This window comes from Macaca thibetana, chromosome 7 (assembly GCF_024542745.1).
Source record: "Macaca thibetana thibetana isolate TM-01 chromosome 7, ASM2454274v1, whole genome shotgun sequence".
In the NCBI taxonomy this organism is placed as follows: domain Eukaryota; kingdom Metazoa; phylum Chordata; class Mammalia; order Primates; family Cercopithecidae; genus Macaca; species Macaca thibetana.
In genome coordinates this window covers 38408907-38426036 of record NC_065584.1, presented here as the reverse complement: position 1 = coordinate 38426036, position 17130 = coordinate 38408907, and the positions used below count along the sequence as shown (strand labels likewise).

The 17130-nt window shown below is 42.3% G+C and overlaps 1 protein-coding gene across 5 annotated transcripts in view; it reads left to right on the top strand.

Moving 5' to 3' along the window:
* EXD2 (exonuclease 3'-5' domain containing 2) overlaps window positions 1-13981 on the top strand; it is a 50534-nt gene extending 36553 nt beyond the window's left edge. For all 5 annotated transcript variants that reach the window (XM_050797377.1, XM_050797373.1, XM_050797375.1 and 2 more), the window contains 6 exons: window positions 1251-1377; window positions 6055-6383; window positions 7395-7501; window positions 7756-7891; window positions 8926-9282; window positions 12504-13981. In XM_050797377.1, coding sequence (XP_050653334.1) covers window positions 1251-1377; window positions 6055-6383; window positions 7395-7501; window positions 7756-7891; window positions 8926-9282; window positions 12504-12720 — 1273 coding nt within the window. In that variant the 3' untranslated portion in view covers window positions 12721-13981. The remainder of the gene's footprint in view (window positions 1-1250; window positions 1378-6054; window positions 6384-7394; window positions 7502-7755; window positions 7892-8925; window positions 9283-12503) is intronic.
* The last annotated feature ends 3149 nt before the right edge of the window (window positions 13982-17130 follow it).

The window sequence follows — 17130 nt, the reverse complement described above, 5'->3', positions numbered from 1 at the left end:
TTCCAACTTCTGTGAAACTCTGGTTACCTAGAATTAGTCTTTTTAGATCAAACATTACTGAGGTATCTCACAGCTACAGGCTAAAAGCTGGTGGTCCCATTGGCTAAATTATGGCTGCAAAGGGTTTTTGGTTTTCTTTTTTTCCCGTATGATATTTTTGGAACTTTTTATTTAAATCAAGAAGATTTAATGTAAAAATCTGTATTTCTGGCTTCTCTTGAAAAATTAGGTAATCTGACTACACTGAGTCTACAGTTCTAGATGGCAGCATTTGGCTGGGTAGCATATGTGCCCTTTAGATGAGCATGCTCTGTTCAGTTTGCCAGAGTCCCCACCACTTCCATTGTTACCCTGGCTCCTCCTGATAAGCCTTTGAGTTTACAGACCCTGCTTTAGGCCGAAAATGATGGTAGACCAGCCCTTATCTGGGAGGAATAGAGATTTCCTTTAGAATTTTATTCCTATGGAAATTTGATTTCAGCTTGTCTTTTTGGGGTGGGGGGTCATAATTACCTCCTCATGTTTATGCACGGGTCCTCATTTATAACATCGTGGACTGAAACAGCCTCTTGCCCTGCCTGAAGTGACAGAGTCACTAAAAGGTTGGAGATTTGGTAAACTAAGAGAAGGCCTGATTAAAATCTGTGCTTACCACAATTTTTTAGTATAAAATGAAATTTTATTTTAGTTTGTTAGTTTGGCTTATATAAAGCTCTTATAAGTGAAGTATAATTTTTTAAAGTAATACATTAAGATATTGCTGTAAAAATTAAAACTGTGAAAGTCTATGGAGTATAACAGTAAAAGCCTCCCTTCATCAGGCCCTCCTTTCTTTGGCAGCAGCTCCCCAGAGGTGCCACTGTCACTGTGTGCTGTTAGAGGCAGTGTGGATAGAGGCTAAAAGCTGACTTGGGAGCAGACTGCATGGGTAGGAGTCTCAGGGCTGCCACTTGCCACCTGTATGACCTTTGGCACAGTACTAAGCCTCTCTGTTCCTCAGTTTCCTCATCTGTAAAGTAGAGATGATAATGTAGCCACCTGTCGGGGTTGGTGTGAGTATTAAATGAGTTAAACTACAGAAAGGATTTATAAAGTGTTTCACAAGTAGATAAATTATCATTTTCTTTGATGTCTAGTGAGATTGAGTATGTTATCTCTGTTTATTGGCTACTTATATGTCTCTTTTGATTTTCTTGTTCATGTCCTTTGCCCATTTTTGATGCATGGTTTTATTTCTTTCTTTCTTTTAGAAACAATTTGCTCTGTAATGGGCTTAGCCTGAAATCCCTCGCTGAGACTGTTTTGAACTTTCCCCTTGACAAGTCCCTTCTACTTCGTTGCAGCAACTGGGATGCTGAGACTCTTACAGAGGACCAGGTACTTCTTATCAGAGTAGTTGAAGAATGGAAGGTCATTGTTTCTGAAGTATAACTGTTTATAAAATTAAAATTCTTGGCCAGGCGCAGCCGGGCGCGGTGACTCACACCTGTAATCCCAGCACTTTGGGAGGCCGAGGCAGGCAGATCATGAGGTCAGGAGATCGAGACCATCCTGGCTAACATGGTGAAACCCTGTCTCTACTAAAAATACAAAAAATTAGCCAGGTGTGGTGGCGGGTGCCTTTAGTCCCAGCTACTTGGAAGGCTGAGGCAGCAGAATGGCGTAAGTAAACCCAGGAGGCGGAGCTTGCAGTCCGCAGAGATCGCGCCACTGCCCTCCAGGCTGGGCCACAGAGCGCAACTCCATCTCAAAAAAAAAAAAAAAAAAATTAAAATTCTCAAATATAGTATAAGTATTGGATAGAGATGCCTTAAAATGGATTCATTCTCTGGTGCTAATCCAGTTAACTGGTCTACAATAAAATAATCACTTAAATAAAAGATAAGAGTCCTGCTGTTGTTTCATTTTTGAGGTGGAGTCTCACTCTGTTACCCAAGCTGGAGTACAGTGGTACGATCTTGGCTCACTGCAACCTCTGCCTCCTGGGTTAAAGCAATTCTCCTGCCTCAGAGATTACAGACGTGCACCACCACGCCCGGCTAATTTTGTTTGTATTTTTAGTAGAGATGGGGTTTCACCACGTTGGTCAGGCTGGTCTCGAACTCCTGACCTCAAATGATCCGCCCACCTCAGCCTCCAGGTGTGAGCCACTGCACCTGGTCAAGAGTTCTGATTTTTTTGACCTTTTACTATATGTTGGGCATTTCAGAAAAAGGGATTTTTTTTTTATGAATACAAATGCATAATTTAAAAAAAACAGTGTTATAAGTGTGTAGGAGTTATAACTTATTTTAAGAAGCAGTAAATAGTTCCCTGTATTACCTTTCCCCATTCCTAATCCTTCTTCCTTCTTCTCCTCAGAGGCAACCACTTTCATTTCTTTCTGGTAATTATCATTACACTTCTAAATTACATGCATGCGTTATTCTTCCTTATCTATATATATTATCTTTTGACTTCATACTATGGAAGATATGGTTTAGAACTCTTGCAGCTCCCCTGCCCCTAGACAAATACTTCTCTTCCCCATCCTCCCAATTTAGGCAAATCATCATTTTTATCAGGTTAATATCCAGTATTTGTATTATTTATAGCTGAGTCACATAGTAAACTGCAGTTACTTTTATTTCCCAGGATTAATAATTAGTATTTTGTTTGCATAGTGTCCATGTACCTATTGTTTCCACCCCAGACTCCTTACCAGAACTATGGATCTCCTCTGGGCTGGTTCAGACACACATCAGGTCACTTACTTGTTTCATTTTCCCTTGGAGCCTTCTCTCCTAGAGCCCTCTCTCATCTGGCTCCTCCCAGGACGGACTGTACTCTAGGCCTGCTGCCCAGCTCTCATCCTGGAATTTGCATTTATCATCAGCCTGGAATTCCCTTCACCTCTCTCTTTCATAGTAGATCCTCTGTTTTTTAAATTCCATGTCTTTTTCCTTTCTTGCTTTGGCGGAGTACATTCATAACAGCTTCTTGAGAAAGGGAGCATGAGAAGTAAAAAAAAAATGTCAGTAACTCTCTTTTCTCTCAGGTGACTTAGTTTCTCCAGAGATGAATCTTCTAGTATTCTATTCAAGAAGCGTAAGCCCCACTACCTATATTCCAGTCACTGAGTGGGGGAAAGGCGCCAGTGGTCTTAACATTCAATGTGTAATCTCTCCCTTAATCCCCCTTTCTTCAGGTGACATTTCGTCCCTCCCTTCAGTTGTGCGTGGTATTACCAGGTCCAGATCCTCTGTGGTTTAACCATTATATGATTTAAACTTTTACTGTCTTTTGGGCTAGGGGAGGGATAGTTGTCTGGCCCTGTGCTGTAAAGGAGGAGAGCAGGGTGTAAGTGTTCTCTGTGGAGATTTCACCTTACCCTTCTGTTTTCACCCTTGCCTTCACAGATACCTGGTGTCTCCATTCCTCATGCTTTCCTGGTTCTGTGGCTTAAACCCATTAGAACTTAGGCTTTTTGCCATACCACTTGCATAGGCCTAGTTTCAACCTTGTTTGCTGGGTCAGTTACCACTTGTTCATCCTTGAGAAATGTTAACTGGTTTCCAAAGTAGCTGCACCATTTTGTATTCCCACCAGCAGTGTATGAGGGTGCCGGTGTTCTACATCCTTCCTGACATTTGTTATTGTCAGTCTTTTCCATTAGAGCCATCCTAATAGGTATGAAGTGGTATTTCATTGTGGTTTTGATTTACATTTCCCTCGTGAATAATGATGCTGGGTGTCTGTTCATGTGCGTATTGGCCATTTGTATATCCTCCGTGGAGAAATGTGTATTCATACAAATCCTTTGCCCATGTTTTAATTGGGTCATTTGTTATTTTATTTTTGAGTTTTAGGAATTCTTTGGATATTCTAGATCCTTTTCCGATAGATGATCTATAAAGTATTTTCTTCCATTATTTGTTTGAAGCACAATAGTTTTTAATTTTGATGAGCTCCAGTTATCAGTTTCTTTTTAAAAATCTCTTCTTTTAATTGCTTATGCTTTTGGTGTCACAGTCAATAAATCATTGCCTCATCCAAGGTCATGACGATTGGCTCCTATGTTTTCTTCTAAAAGTCATATAGTTTTAGCTCTTGCATTTAAGTCTGTGATCCATTTGAGTTAATTTTTGTGTGTCTTGTGAGATAGGGGTCCACATTCACTCTTTCTCATGTGGACCTCCAGTCATTCTAGTACCATTTGTTTCTTTATCATTAGAAAATAATGTGTTAAAGAGAACTCTGAAGTCTTTGCATTCAAGTACACATTCTTCTGTGGGAAACAGTCTGCTAATAGATATGTAGATTGTTGGATCCAGGTGGAAAATTTTATCCAAACTTGTTTTATTCTAAAAGTATAAATGGGCCGGGCGCGGTGGCTCAAGCCTGTAATCCCAGCACTTTGGGAGGCCGAGACGGGCGGATCACAAGGTCAGGAGATCGAGACCACAGTGAAACCCCGTCTCTACTAAAAATACAAAAAATTAGCCGGGCGCGGTGGCGGGCGCCTGTAGTCCTAGCTACTCAGGAGACTGAGGCAGGAGAATGGCGTGAACCCAGGAGGCGGAGCTTGCAGTGAGCCGAGATCGCGCCACTGCACTCCAGCCTGGGCAACAGCGTGAGACTCCGTCTCAAAAAAAAAAAAAAAAAAAAAGTATAAATGATCCTTACTAATAGAATTATTCACTGGCTTGGTTATTAAAGGTGAAGTAATAGAATTTTAAAGTCCTTATACTTGTTGGGAAAACCTGTTAATTTTAGTTTTTAAAATTTTTATTTTATTTATTTTATTTTTTTTGAGATGGAGTCTCACTCTGTCACTCAGGCTGGAGTGCAGTGCTGCGATCTCAGCTCACTGCAACCTCTGCCTCCCGGGTTCAAGCCCCAGGTTCAAGCGATTCTCCTACCTCAGCCTTCCGAGTAGATGGGATGACAGGTGCGTGCCACCGCGCCCAGCTAATTTTTTGTATTTTTAGTAGAGACACGGTTTCCCCATGTTGGCTGTGCTGGTCTCGAATTCCTGACCTCAAGTGATCCGCCCCCCTCAGCTTCCTAAAGTGTTGGGATTACAGGCATGAGCCACCGCACCCAGCTGAATTTTAGTTTTGACCACAGTACTTTTCCTTTTTTTTTTTTTTTTTTTTTTTTTTTTTGAGATGGAGTCTTGCTCTGTCTCCCAGGCTGGAGTGCAGTGGCGCGGTCTCAGCTCACTGCAACCTTCACCTCCTGGGTTCAAGCGATTCTCCTGCCTTAGCCTCCCGAGTAGCTGGGATTACAGGTGTCCGCCACCACACCCAGCTAATTTTTTGTATTTTTAGTAGAGACAGGGTTTCACCATGTTGGCCAGGCTGGTTTTGAACTCCTGACCTCAGGTGATCCACTCGCTTTGGCCTCCCAAAGTGCTGGGATTAAAGGTGTGAGCCACTGTGCCTGGCCCACAGTACTTTTCTTTATGACCGGCTTGCGTATCATCAGTTGCTTAGGAGAATGACTTACTACTATTAAATAAATAAATTCCAAGAATGGGCCCTGTGACTTTGATTTGAGGCCCATGTTTGAAACCTATTTGTTTTCAATATCTTATTAATGGATATGGCAGGTCATTTCTGATTGACAGTCACACAGACCTCTTAATGAATCATGATTTCAGCTATTCCAGAGGATGACTGCCTCCAAAGTGAATTTCATGTACTAGTTATCAGGCCTTTGTTAACTACCCTTCCCCCAAAGTTGAGAGAAATCTGTCCAGCAATTTGGTAGCAGATAGACACTTCACTGATTTATATAGGTGAGGATTTTCCAGCATTTAGAGTAAGTCATTATTTTAGCTATTTTAGTGAAAAACATAGGGAACATGAGAGTTAATCATGCTATTCAATTTACTTCTGTATAGTTTGAAAATTTTTATAATAAAAAGTTTTAAGGAAGTATATGGTGCCCAGGTTGTCGTACATTTTGAATTAGCATCCTAAGAGCTATCTATTTCTTTGTGATTGACTTTGAAGTTGCTCTCTCTGGTTTGCCTTCCAGATTCCACTGATCTCTGACTTTTCTCTTCAGGTAATTTATGCTGCCAGGGATGCCCAGATTTCAGTGGCTCTCTTTCTTCATCTTCTTGGATACCCTTTCTCTAGGAATTCACCTGGAGAAAAAAACGACCACAGTAGCTGGAGAAAAGTCTTGGAAAAATGCCAGGGTGTGGTCGACATCCCATTTCGAAGCAAAGGAATGAGCAGATTGGGAGAAGAGGTTAATGGGGAAGCAACAGAATCTCAGCAGAAGCCAAAACATAAGAAGTCTAAGATGGATGGGATGGTGCCAGGCAACCACCAAGGGAGAGACCCCAGAAAACATAAAAGAAAGCCCCTAGGGGTGGGCTATTCTGCCAGGTAACTGAGTCACTCCCTGTCTAGCAAAGAGTCAGTCCCAGCCTTAGCAAAGGGTGTGGTGCTTCCCTTGGGTCTGGGGAGAAGGCTTGTAGTAGGGGAGCAGCAGCTCTCCAGGGGTTAATCTTGCTTTTTCTTTCCATCAGAGACGTTTGGACTCTCCTTTGCTTTATTTATGTATTTTTCTCCTTTTCCCCTCTTTTACTTTTTTATTTTTTGACAGTTGGAGTGGAAATGAGGAAAGCTTAGCTTAGTTCTGTCATTGACCCTGATGTGACCTTAGGCCTTAACTTCTCCAACTGTAAATGGGGGTATAATTATCATTCCTTCCTTGTTTCAGGCTAGCTACGAAAATAAATAACACGTAGTGCCTCATACTTTTCAGGAGACATGCATCATCTGACTTCTTGTTCGTATGTTAATTAATTATTTAGAATGACATCCAGCTCCAAGAAAATGTTACTCTCTAGCCAATGAAAAATTTCCTGTATAACTTACTCCTCTATTGTAGGAAGATGACTAATAAGTACTTTGGAGCATAAATTTGGTCCCTGTAGCAAAATGCCTTAAGGAATTAATTGGATGATTAAATTGAAGGAAGTGTTATTGCATGTGAGTTAGAAGTAAATCCACATGGCCCTCATTACTTTGGCTTCAACTTTAAAATTTTTAATTTACTTTGTTTCACCCAGTGATTTGGCAATTTTCTTGTTGCTTGATTCTTTTTTGCATTCACAGAAGAGCTGTGTGTAAACCACCCGACACACTTCCTAATGTCCTAATCCTTAAGTTTAAAAACTAGAGGCATAAACTAATTCATTTTTAGTTCTGTTTCCTAGCCCAGTGCAGGTGAGGATTAAACATGGTTTATCACTGTTTTTTCCATAGTGGTGTGTTTGACCTTAGTGCTTAGTGTTGAGAATAGTTTGAGTCACTCAGAAGAGAGCATGGGAAAGCAACATTTTGACCCACAGTTAGCTTTCGGTTTGAGATTTCTCTTTCCTTTCCCCACAGAAAATCACCTCTTTATGATAACTGCTTTCTCCATGCTCCTGATGGACAGCCCCTCTGCACTTGTGATAGAAGAAAAGCTCAGTGGTACCTGGACAAAGGCATTGGTGGTATGAGATTCAGCTGTCCTTGTTTATCTCTAATTAGGTGCTTTGGATGCTGGCAGGAGTGGGGAGTGAGATAAGGAAGAGGGAGGGATGGAGGAAGGCAGAGAGACCTTGAGTTGCATGGGACTGGGTAGGCACAACCCAGAAATCTTGTTCTCTGCCAGACCATAGCAGAGAACAGTGAAGGTAGTGCTGCTTCTTGGGTGTGGTGGTGGGGGCAGGGGGAACAGTCAAACACTGATGTCTCTTCTCTTAAGAGCTGGTGAGTGAAGAGCCCTTTGTGGTGAAGCTACGGTTTGAACCCGCAGGAAGGCCCGAATCTCCTGGAGACTATTACTTGATGGTTAAAGAGAACCTATGTGTAGTGTGTGGCAAGAGAGACTCCTACATTCGGTGAGTGTGGCATTGGGCCACCCTGGTTCTCTGTGGCAGATGGAAATTGCTTTTGTAGCCATATGCGGAGCCTTTGGGGGCTGTGACTGAGTCTGTCCACTTTGGCTGAGAGGCTTGTCCTTGGCAACCAGCTTCCCCAAGAGCTTTGGTATTCTGCTGCCCTTGCTATAGTGGCCTTTACCCCTCCTGAGCCATTTCTCAGTTTCTGGAGTGCAACACTATGCTCAGTAGTGGTCTGTCATGTGGAAAGTGGTTCCCTTTTGCTCATGAAAGACTGAAGACCAGTTCCTTCAGAAGCTGTGTCCTTCTCATCCTCTCTTGACTGGCTCACCAGCTTTTTGAGCCATGATTTTGTTCGTGGAGTATCCAGATGTCCTGAAGCTTGCCCTGTGCTGTAATACTGTTTCACATCAGGGTCCCTGCACCGTGAGAGTGAGGCTGCCAACTACGCCTGAGTGCCCAGACACTTGGGCTTTCTCCCTGGCTTCTGTGGAGTCACTCACTCTCCTCCTTTCTCCCCTGCGAAGTGAGACAAAGTCATTGCTGCCAAGAGTTTTTCCTGAGAGCTTAGTTCTCCTTAGAAAATAATGATGGACCCTGGTGAAGCAGGGAAATAGAGTAAAGTATTTGCTTCTCAGATGAAGGAAATTGGCTTTTTCAGGTTCCTAGGCCTTCTTGAGAGAGTTGTTGTCCAGGTGTCAAAAGGCCATTAGAGTATCTTTTCAGTTCTCTGAGACTTTCCCTTCTGGGAGCGCAGCCCTCTCAGAGGTTGTTATTAACCTCTTGCCACACTGGCCCTCCATTGAAGCCCACAGCAGGTGGTCTGTACTTGCAGGAGAGAGGAAGCTAAGACATACATGGGCTGAGAGTGGAATAGGTGATACTGCCTTTGTGTGATCTGTGTTGGGCGGTGGTGCCCAAGGCTTCCCAGTCATGGTTAGGCCCCAGTTAGAACCCCAGTAGCCTGTCTGCTGTCTTCCCATGTGCTCTGTCATACACTCATGAGTGCTGCTTTCTGGCTGGGCTTGTTCCAGGAAGAACGTGATTCCACATGAGTACCGGAAGCACTTCCCCATCGAGATGAAGGACCACAACTCCCACGATGTGCTGCTGCTCTGCACCTCCTGCCATGCCATTTCCAACTACTATGACAACCATCTGAAGCAGCAGCTGGCCAAGGAATTCCAGGCCCCCATTGGCTCTGAGGAGGGCTTGCGCCTGCTGGAAGATCCTGAGCGTCGGCAGGTGCGTTCTGGGGCCAGGGCCCTACTCAACGCGGAGAGCCTGCCTGCTCATCGAAAGGAGGAGCTGCTGCAAGCACTCAGAGAGTTTTATAACACAGACATGGTCACAGAGGAGATGCTTCAAGAGGCTGCCAGCCTGGAGACCAGGTACAAAGCACAGATCTGGTCAGAGAAGGGAGTGCGGGATGTACCAGGGACATTAACCCTCATTACTTAGTGAGAATGCTTGCCAGGGAGGGGGCATTGGCTGCTTAGGCACAGTGCCTAGCCTCATGCTTCACCTAGTAGGTGTCTAGTAGTTTAAGATACTTTAGAAGTGGAATAGAACAATCTACTTGAGGATTTCCTTTCCATAGGAAACTTGCTTTTTGTGAGGTCCCTATCTTTGACCTTTTTTAAGATCATACACTTAAGTTCAGTCATTTCTGTGATTAGCATGAGAATGCAGTTGTGGTGGAGCTGCATCTTACACATTCTATGCAGACGTAAATCCTCATGCCAGCTCATGAGATGAAGTAATAGTCCAATAATACCGTCAAAGTTCTGAAGTTCCCCATGAGATACAGTACATTCACCCCTCAGTATCCATGGAGGATTGGTTCCAGGACCTCCCTTGGATACCAAAATCCACCAATGCTTAAGTGCCTGATATACAATGGCATAGCATTTGCATATATCCTACACACATCCTCCTGTATACTTTAAATCACCTGTAAATTACTTATAATACCTAATACAATGCAAATGCTATGTAAATAGTTTTTATATTTTATTGTTTATGAAGTAATAAGAAAAAAAGTCTGTATGTGTTCAGTACAGATAGTACAGATAGTTTTTTTTTTTTTCAAATAGTTTTGTGTGTGTGTGTGTGTTTTTTTTTGTTTGTTTGTTTGTTTTTTTGAGATAGTATATAGCTCTGTCACCCAGGCTGGAGTGCAGTAGCACTCTCTTGGCTCACTGTAACTTCCACCTCCCAGGCTCAAGTAATCCTCTCACCTCAGCCTCCCAATTAGCTGGGACTACAAGCATGCACCACCATACCCAGCTAATCTTTGTATTTTTTGTAGAGATGGGGTTTCACCAGGCTGCCCAGGCTGGTCTCAGATTCCTGACCTCAAGCAATCCACCTGCCTTGGCCTCCCAAAGAACTGGGATTACAGGCATGAGCCACTGTGCCTGGCCCTAAGTCGTTTTGATCTGAGGTTTGAATCCACAGATGCAGAACCCACAAAGATGGAGGGCCAATTCTATGTGTGGTTTTGTGTCTCTGACTTTATACAGGTCTGTGAGAACTGTGACTAATGAATTCATAGTTCCTATCTCACCTGCACTCCAGGGTATCGGCCCACTGAATGGAATGTTAAGCAGAATTGCTGTTACTCTGTAAATTACTTTTCTCTTTTTTCCTTCCTTGCTTTCTCCCTCCTTCTCCATGAGTACATAGTTGAATTCATGTGACACAATGTAGTGTTCTGAAATGAGAAATGAATGGGCACATGGCTCAGATGGTAAGAACTCTGGGCTACCATGTGCAGTTCTGCCTCCCAACTGTCACTTTTTCCAACAGGACTAGGAGTTGAAATAAGGGAACTGATAAGTTCACAAAACCTTGAGAGTGATGCTGGTTGCCTATAGGGTTTTTGTTAACTGAAAAATTAAAAAGTAACTCTAATTATAAGCAAATATTTAATTTTTTTAGAAAACAAAAATTTGTTTTACTCATGCTACTGATCCATTACAGATACTGCAAATATTTATTGAACAGATATTTATAGATATACTAAATCTTGCAGCAAACCAGCTAATAAACTTCACATAAATTTCCTTAATTGTTTCTCATGACAACCCGACAAAGTAGGATTTAGATTTCTTACTGGTTAACTGCTATTATATCTTAAATTTTAAAAATCTTTCAAAGTTTTAAAAGAATTATAGAATTTTATCCCCATAGCTATTTTGTGAGGTTGTAGAATAGATGTTGTTTTGTAAGTTTTTTGTTGGATACCCTGAGATTACAGTTAAGTAACTTGCCAAGGTCATATATATTACAAATTAGAGAGACTGACTACTTTGACCCATTTCCAAATATGTTTTCTTTTGTTTTCCTTTTGTTTTTTCTTGAGACAGTCTCACTCTGTTGCCGCCCAGGCTGGAGTGCAGTAGCACAATCTCGGCTCACTGCAACCTCCACTTCCTGGGTTCCAGCGATTCTCCTGCCTCAGCCTCCCAAGTAGCTGGGATTACAGGTGTGTGCCACCACACCTGGCTAATTTTTGTATTTTTAGTAGAGGAAGGGTTTCACCTCGTTGGTCAGGCTGGTCTCAAACTTCTGGCCTCAAGTTATCCTCCCGCCTTGGCCTCCCAAAGTGCTGGGATTACAGGCATGAGCCACCACACCCAGCCGCCAATGTTTTCTAAAGCAGCTAAACCTCCTCTTTCAGCTACAGACTTTTCTAACAAATGCATCTTGCTGAATTGGATAGATGAATGCTGGACTTGTGACTGAGAAGAACAGTTGTTTGGAGACAGACAAGTTAGTGGGAAGCGCATGAGCTAAATATTAATAATAAAGTGTCTGCAGATACCCAGAGACGCCAACACTGCTGGGATGGTCGGCGTCTTGGGAGGGAGGATTGAAAGTGGGGTATGAATGTAGGGAGAGAAGAGTGTGTGTGGGCAGGGTACTTCCTTGAGGAAGGCCATCTTTATTCACAGGAGGTGAAAGCACCATTCACATGGCATTGGAGCAGTTTTGAAGGACTCTGCTTAGGAAGGAGGGAGGGATTCATCTCATTTAATGGCACCATTTGCACAACTGAGCAACCATGGTAGCATTTCACTGTGACCAAAACACTTCTCACCACTGTGGCTTGGCATCTTCTTGTGAGAAAGAAGGCTCTAAAGAAATACGCTACCTTGCATTTTACATTCAGTTATTAAATTGTGTTGTGAAAAAGTGTAACATGTGGGCTGATTTAACAGCCTCATATAAATACTGTGTCCCAGAATGAACAACTTAAAAGAGGGATGAACTGGTCACTGGGTAATCCTGGAAGAAATGGAAGACCAGCATTCTTCATCCATTATCAGCTGGATGGTAGGGCCCCTCTTGTGGGAGCTGAACATTATGCAGTGGCCTTCCTGTCAGTAGGGCTCAGAACCCTGGAATACCTTCTGTTGGGATTGTGAGTTGTATGTTCAGTCTATCGAAAAGGGCAGAGATAAGAAAGAGGATGTTTGGAAAACACCAAAGTAACCCGTTAGGAGTCCTTCAACCTCCCCATTTACCCTTGGCCTGCAGCATTTGAAGCTGTGAGGCCATCCTGTGCTTGTTTCCCTCAGACCCTTTGTTTTTCGTGTCTTGGCAGAATCTCCAATGAAAACTATGTTCCTCATGGGCTGAAGGTGGTGCAGTATCACAGCCAGGGTGGGCTGCGCTCCCTCATGCAGCTGGAGAGCCGCTGGCGTCAGCACTTCCTGGACTCCATGCAGCCCAAGCACCTGCCCCAGCAGTGGTCAGTGGACCACAACCATCAGAAGCTGCTCCGGAAATTCGGGGAAGATCTTCCCATCCAGCTGTCGTGATAGCTGCTTTCCTCCCAGTTAGGACAGGTGGGAAGCTGGAGCCAAGGTTGAAGAGTCACCTCTTCCCATTTTAATACATCATTAATTGTCAAAACCTGGGTGACACGAATCAGAATACTAACCTAGACTAATCCTAGGATGCTTCTGCTGGAGCAAAGATATTGTTTGAAGGAGAGTTTATGGTTTTGGATTTTAAGTGGGCAGGGTCTTTTATCCTCTCTTATTTTTGTGGACAAGAGAGGCCTTGGCCTTTATTTTTACTCTCCCTCTTCTGCTGTCCCTGTGCAGAGGAAAAATGAAGAATTCTCCCAGAAGTGACTTGTCAAGACTTTCAAAAAATGTTTTTAATGCATTTCTTCCTTGTCTGGTGCCTCAGTTTATCTCTAACAGGGGCTGTCCAGTATATCAGTCCCGTTAAGAGGGAAGAAAAAGTTCTTCCAAAGGCTGGAGAAGTGAGCAAGGAGTCAAATTTATTTTCCCAGTTCAACCTCATCATTATCATTTATTTGGCTTCATGCTCTCCCATAACTCATGTAGTTGAGATCCATCCCATCTGGGTCACTTCAGTCTACTTCACATACTTGAAAAGGCTTTCCTTTACACATTCAGGACCAAACAGCAAATTCCTGCCACATGCTTCCACCCTATCACTGAGAGAAATCCTTTTTTGGAAATAAGCCTTTGACCAGGGTGGGGCAGAAAGAACCACAAACTCCATCTCCCAATAGAACTTTGAAATTCACTCAGCTTTTCCTTTCATGCTGTTTGTTGCCTGCTTGTTGCACTTCTCCTGCCCCAGAACTGCAAGATTTTTAGCTTCACCACTTTCTGAGGGGAATGTTATCTTTTATCCGAATCAGTATCAGTTTCCCTATATTCTGTGCTTCATCGAATTTGCAAGACTGACCTCTTTTAAGCATTTAATTCACTCCCAGAGTCATCTGGTCAGGTTGCAATATGAGGACTTCTCTGTCTCCTCTGAAGCCTGGGACACCGAGGTTACTTAATACATTAGATGTTCAAAAGAGGAGTGTTATTTCATCTTTCAAAATGTTAGGCCATCACTTTGAGTATAAAATTGACTTATTAATGATTAGTATTTTTTCTAAAGTATTAGGAAAACTTTCTTATTTTATAAGATCTTAACAAGCTTAAAAAAGAATTTTATGACCAGAATCCAACAAGAGCTCTATTTTGGAATTGTGCCCAAGCTGGTGATGTTTGCTTTAAAATTGATAAATAAAACTACTTGTAAGCACAAGGCTCACTGGATGTGAATGTAAAACTTCACGACTTTATAAAACTGGTAAGTGTTCCTAGGGAAGGGGCTATTTATCCTACAGGTCCCTGCCTCCTGGCAGTGCCATGGTATGTGTGCATGGATATACCATACACGGTCACCATCAGCCATCAGTGGCAGCCCACGAACCTACGTACACATCCTGCATCTTGCTCCTCTGACCCTTCATTCCCATTTGTCTTCAAGCAGGCATTTCTGGGATCTAAACTAGAAATCCTTCAAAACAAATAGTACCAGCCACTTTGAGGAATGTGCGTTCACTATAGTGGGTTATTATGGGGTCTCTGCCTCCTGGCTGTGTTATGCGGAGCCCAGGAGTGGAGCTGTGGAAATAGATGGGGAGAGGCTGGTACTTGGGTTGTGGTAATAGTCAGGCTTGCCACAAGAGGGCACTCATAGATTTGTTTTTATATTCATTCTTGGGAAAAAAAGCGACTGGTTACTGAACGTAACTCATGACTTATGTTTCAAATTTTGCATACCTGATTTTAAGTCATTTTGATAGCTTTGCAAGAAAAATTTTTCCTTTGAAACAAGGGAGTAGGGCGGTTTCATTTTCTTTCCTTCTAATCCTTGTGCTGAGAGGTAAGAAACACTTAAGGTCATTTAAGGTGCTAAGGAATGGGTTTTCCCATGGAGCTTTCTGTAAGGCGCAGTAAAATAGAGCCAGCAGCAAAGTAGAGGAAAAAGCCAGACTGCGTCACACAAGATTTCTCATCCTTTTCAGGAGAGAGTTACTGTATAGATTTGAATCTTTTTTCTTTGAGTCTGCTTTGAACTTCAGCAGGCTTTTCCTAAGACTGACAATTGTCATCGTAAATGAGAGATTTGAGGGTAGACTTATTTTATGGTAAATGTCTATTTTTCTGATATAAAAGTAACAATGCTCATTACAGAAGAGTCTAAACAAAGAATAAAAATTAGCCATCTTCTCTCCATCTAGAACAGAGCTAAACTTTGCTGATATGTTTATGAATTTCCTTTCAGTATTAAAAAGTGCATATAAGGTGTATAATATTTAAACAAAATTGAAGGTCATACATATATACAGGTTGGTATCCTAACTTTATCCTCTGATTAACATGGTATCACGAGTAACTTCCTATGTTTTTAAATCTTTGAAAATAGATTTCTAGTGGTTCTACCTTATCCATCCCCATACTGTTGAAAATTTTGGTTGTTTCAGATACTTTTATTATCAGTGATGATGTGATAAAGTTTCTTGTGTATATCTCTTTGGCTCTATCTTTGGTAATTTCTTAAAACTAGAATCTTAGAATTGGATTGTGAAGAGGGGAACTCATATTGCCAGGGTTGAGTACAAATTGACATCACCTTTTAGGAATGAAATGCTTCTCTTTGACCCTTTAGCTCCAGTGTCCCAGCATAGTCACTGAGCTTCATATGAGTAGCAGTGAGAGGACGGTGTCACAGCAAGGGCTTCTCTGCATGCTCCCTGATCTTGTGTTTGCAGGTTCAGCATCTCTTTTTGAGTCCTTCCCATCTTCCAACCTTATTGCCTCATATCCCCCTTGTAGTCAATGTTTTTAGAAATACTGTTTATATTTATTTTAAAATAAAAATGTAAAAAAGTAAAAAAATAAAATTTTAAATTTTAAAATAAAGGCTATAGGCAGATGTTTTTTTCCTGCTACATAAACAATTAGTGATTTGCCATCCCAAAGTGAATGAGGCACAATATTCAGGGCTTTGTTACCACTTAAGAGCACAGCCATAAGTTACTTATTCTTATCCATGTCACGGATAGAGATGAGATGACAAAATGTATTCTGTTGAAATAAAGCCATTTTAATCCTGGATTTTAGACTCTCAAGAATCCAGCAGACAGAAAGAGGTTTTGTTCACCTTCCTATTCTGCCTGTTAGTTTGGGGCCCTAACATTTGACTGTGAGTTAAGTTCTTAGTTTACCCTGCCTCTCAATTTTTCATTCATTCATTTATCCTTTCTTCCTTTTTTCCCCTTCCTTATGTCTCAGCCTTATAAGAAGTATCATTTTTTTCTTTTAAAGGAGATATTTTCTCAGTTTGCTAGTTTACTAATTATTATGTATTTTAAATGAATCTTTTTTTCTGGTCTTTTATGTTTTCTATTATAAGATGGTCATTCTTCGAGCGTACCTAATCCCCTCAGGAGTACACTAAGAATCAGTTTTTGTTGGAAGAGATAAACTAAAAGAGGGCATAAGAATGATTCTTGTTTTGATTAACTATTGATTGATCTGAATAACATAAAAATAATACATAATCTCCCCAATACTTTTTTTTTTTGACAGGGTCTCACTCCAGACTGGAGTGCAGTGGTACAATTATGGCCCACTGCTGCTTCAACCTCCAGCGCTCAGGCAGTCCTCCCATCTCAGCTTCCCAAGTAGTTGGGACTACAGCCTGTGGCACCATGCCTGGCTAATTTTTTTTTTTTTTTTTTTTTTTTTTTGTAGAGAGAGGGTCTTGCTTTGTTGCACAAGCTGGTCTCAAGCTCCTGGCCTCAAGCTGTCCTCTCACCTTAGCCTCCCAAAGTACTGGGATTACAGGTATGAGCCACTGTGCCCAGCCCCCAAATACTTTTGTTTCGGAATTCAGATACAATTTTCAGGCATTCACCAAGATGTCCCTTGTGCAGAAGCCCAGCGACTTCTGCCTGTCCCAGTCCTGGAGTAGTTTTGCATCAGGCAATGGAGCAGGGATGACATGCAGCCACACAGCCTATGTGTTCAAAAGTACCTATTCCACCAGCCTGTTAGAAAGTGTGTTAGTCACTCCCTTTGCTTGAGGAAGCAAGGCCTCGCTTAAATGCTAACATGTTATTTGGAAAGGTGGGAAGTACATTAGATCATTGGTTTTTTTTCTAACCAGCTTTATCTGTGGCCAATTCTGGTTGGGGGGCCTTAGAAACTGGGTAACTGGCCGGGCGCGGTGGCTCAAGCCTGTAATCCCAGCACTTTGGGAGGCCGAGACGGGCGGATCACGAGGTCAGGAGATCGAGACCATCCTGGCTAACACGTGAAACCCCGTCTCTACTAAAAAAATACAAAAAACTAGCCGGGCGAAGTGGCGGGCGCCTGTAGTCCCAGCTGCTCGGGAGGCTGAGG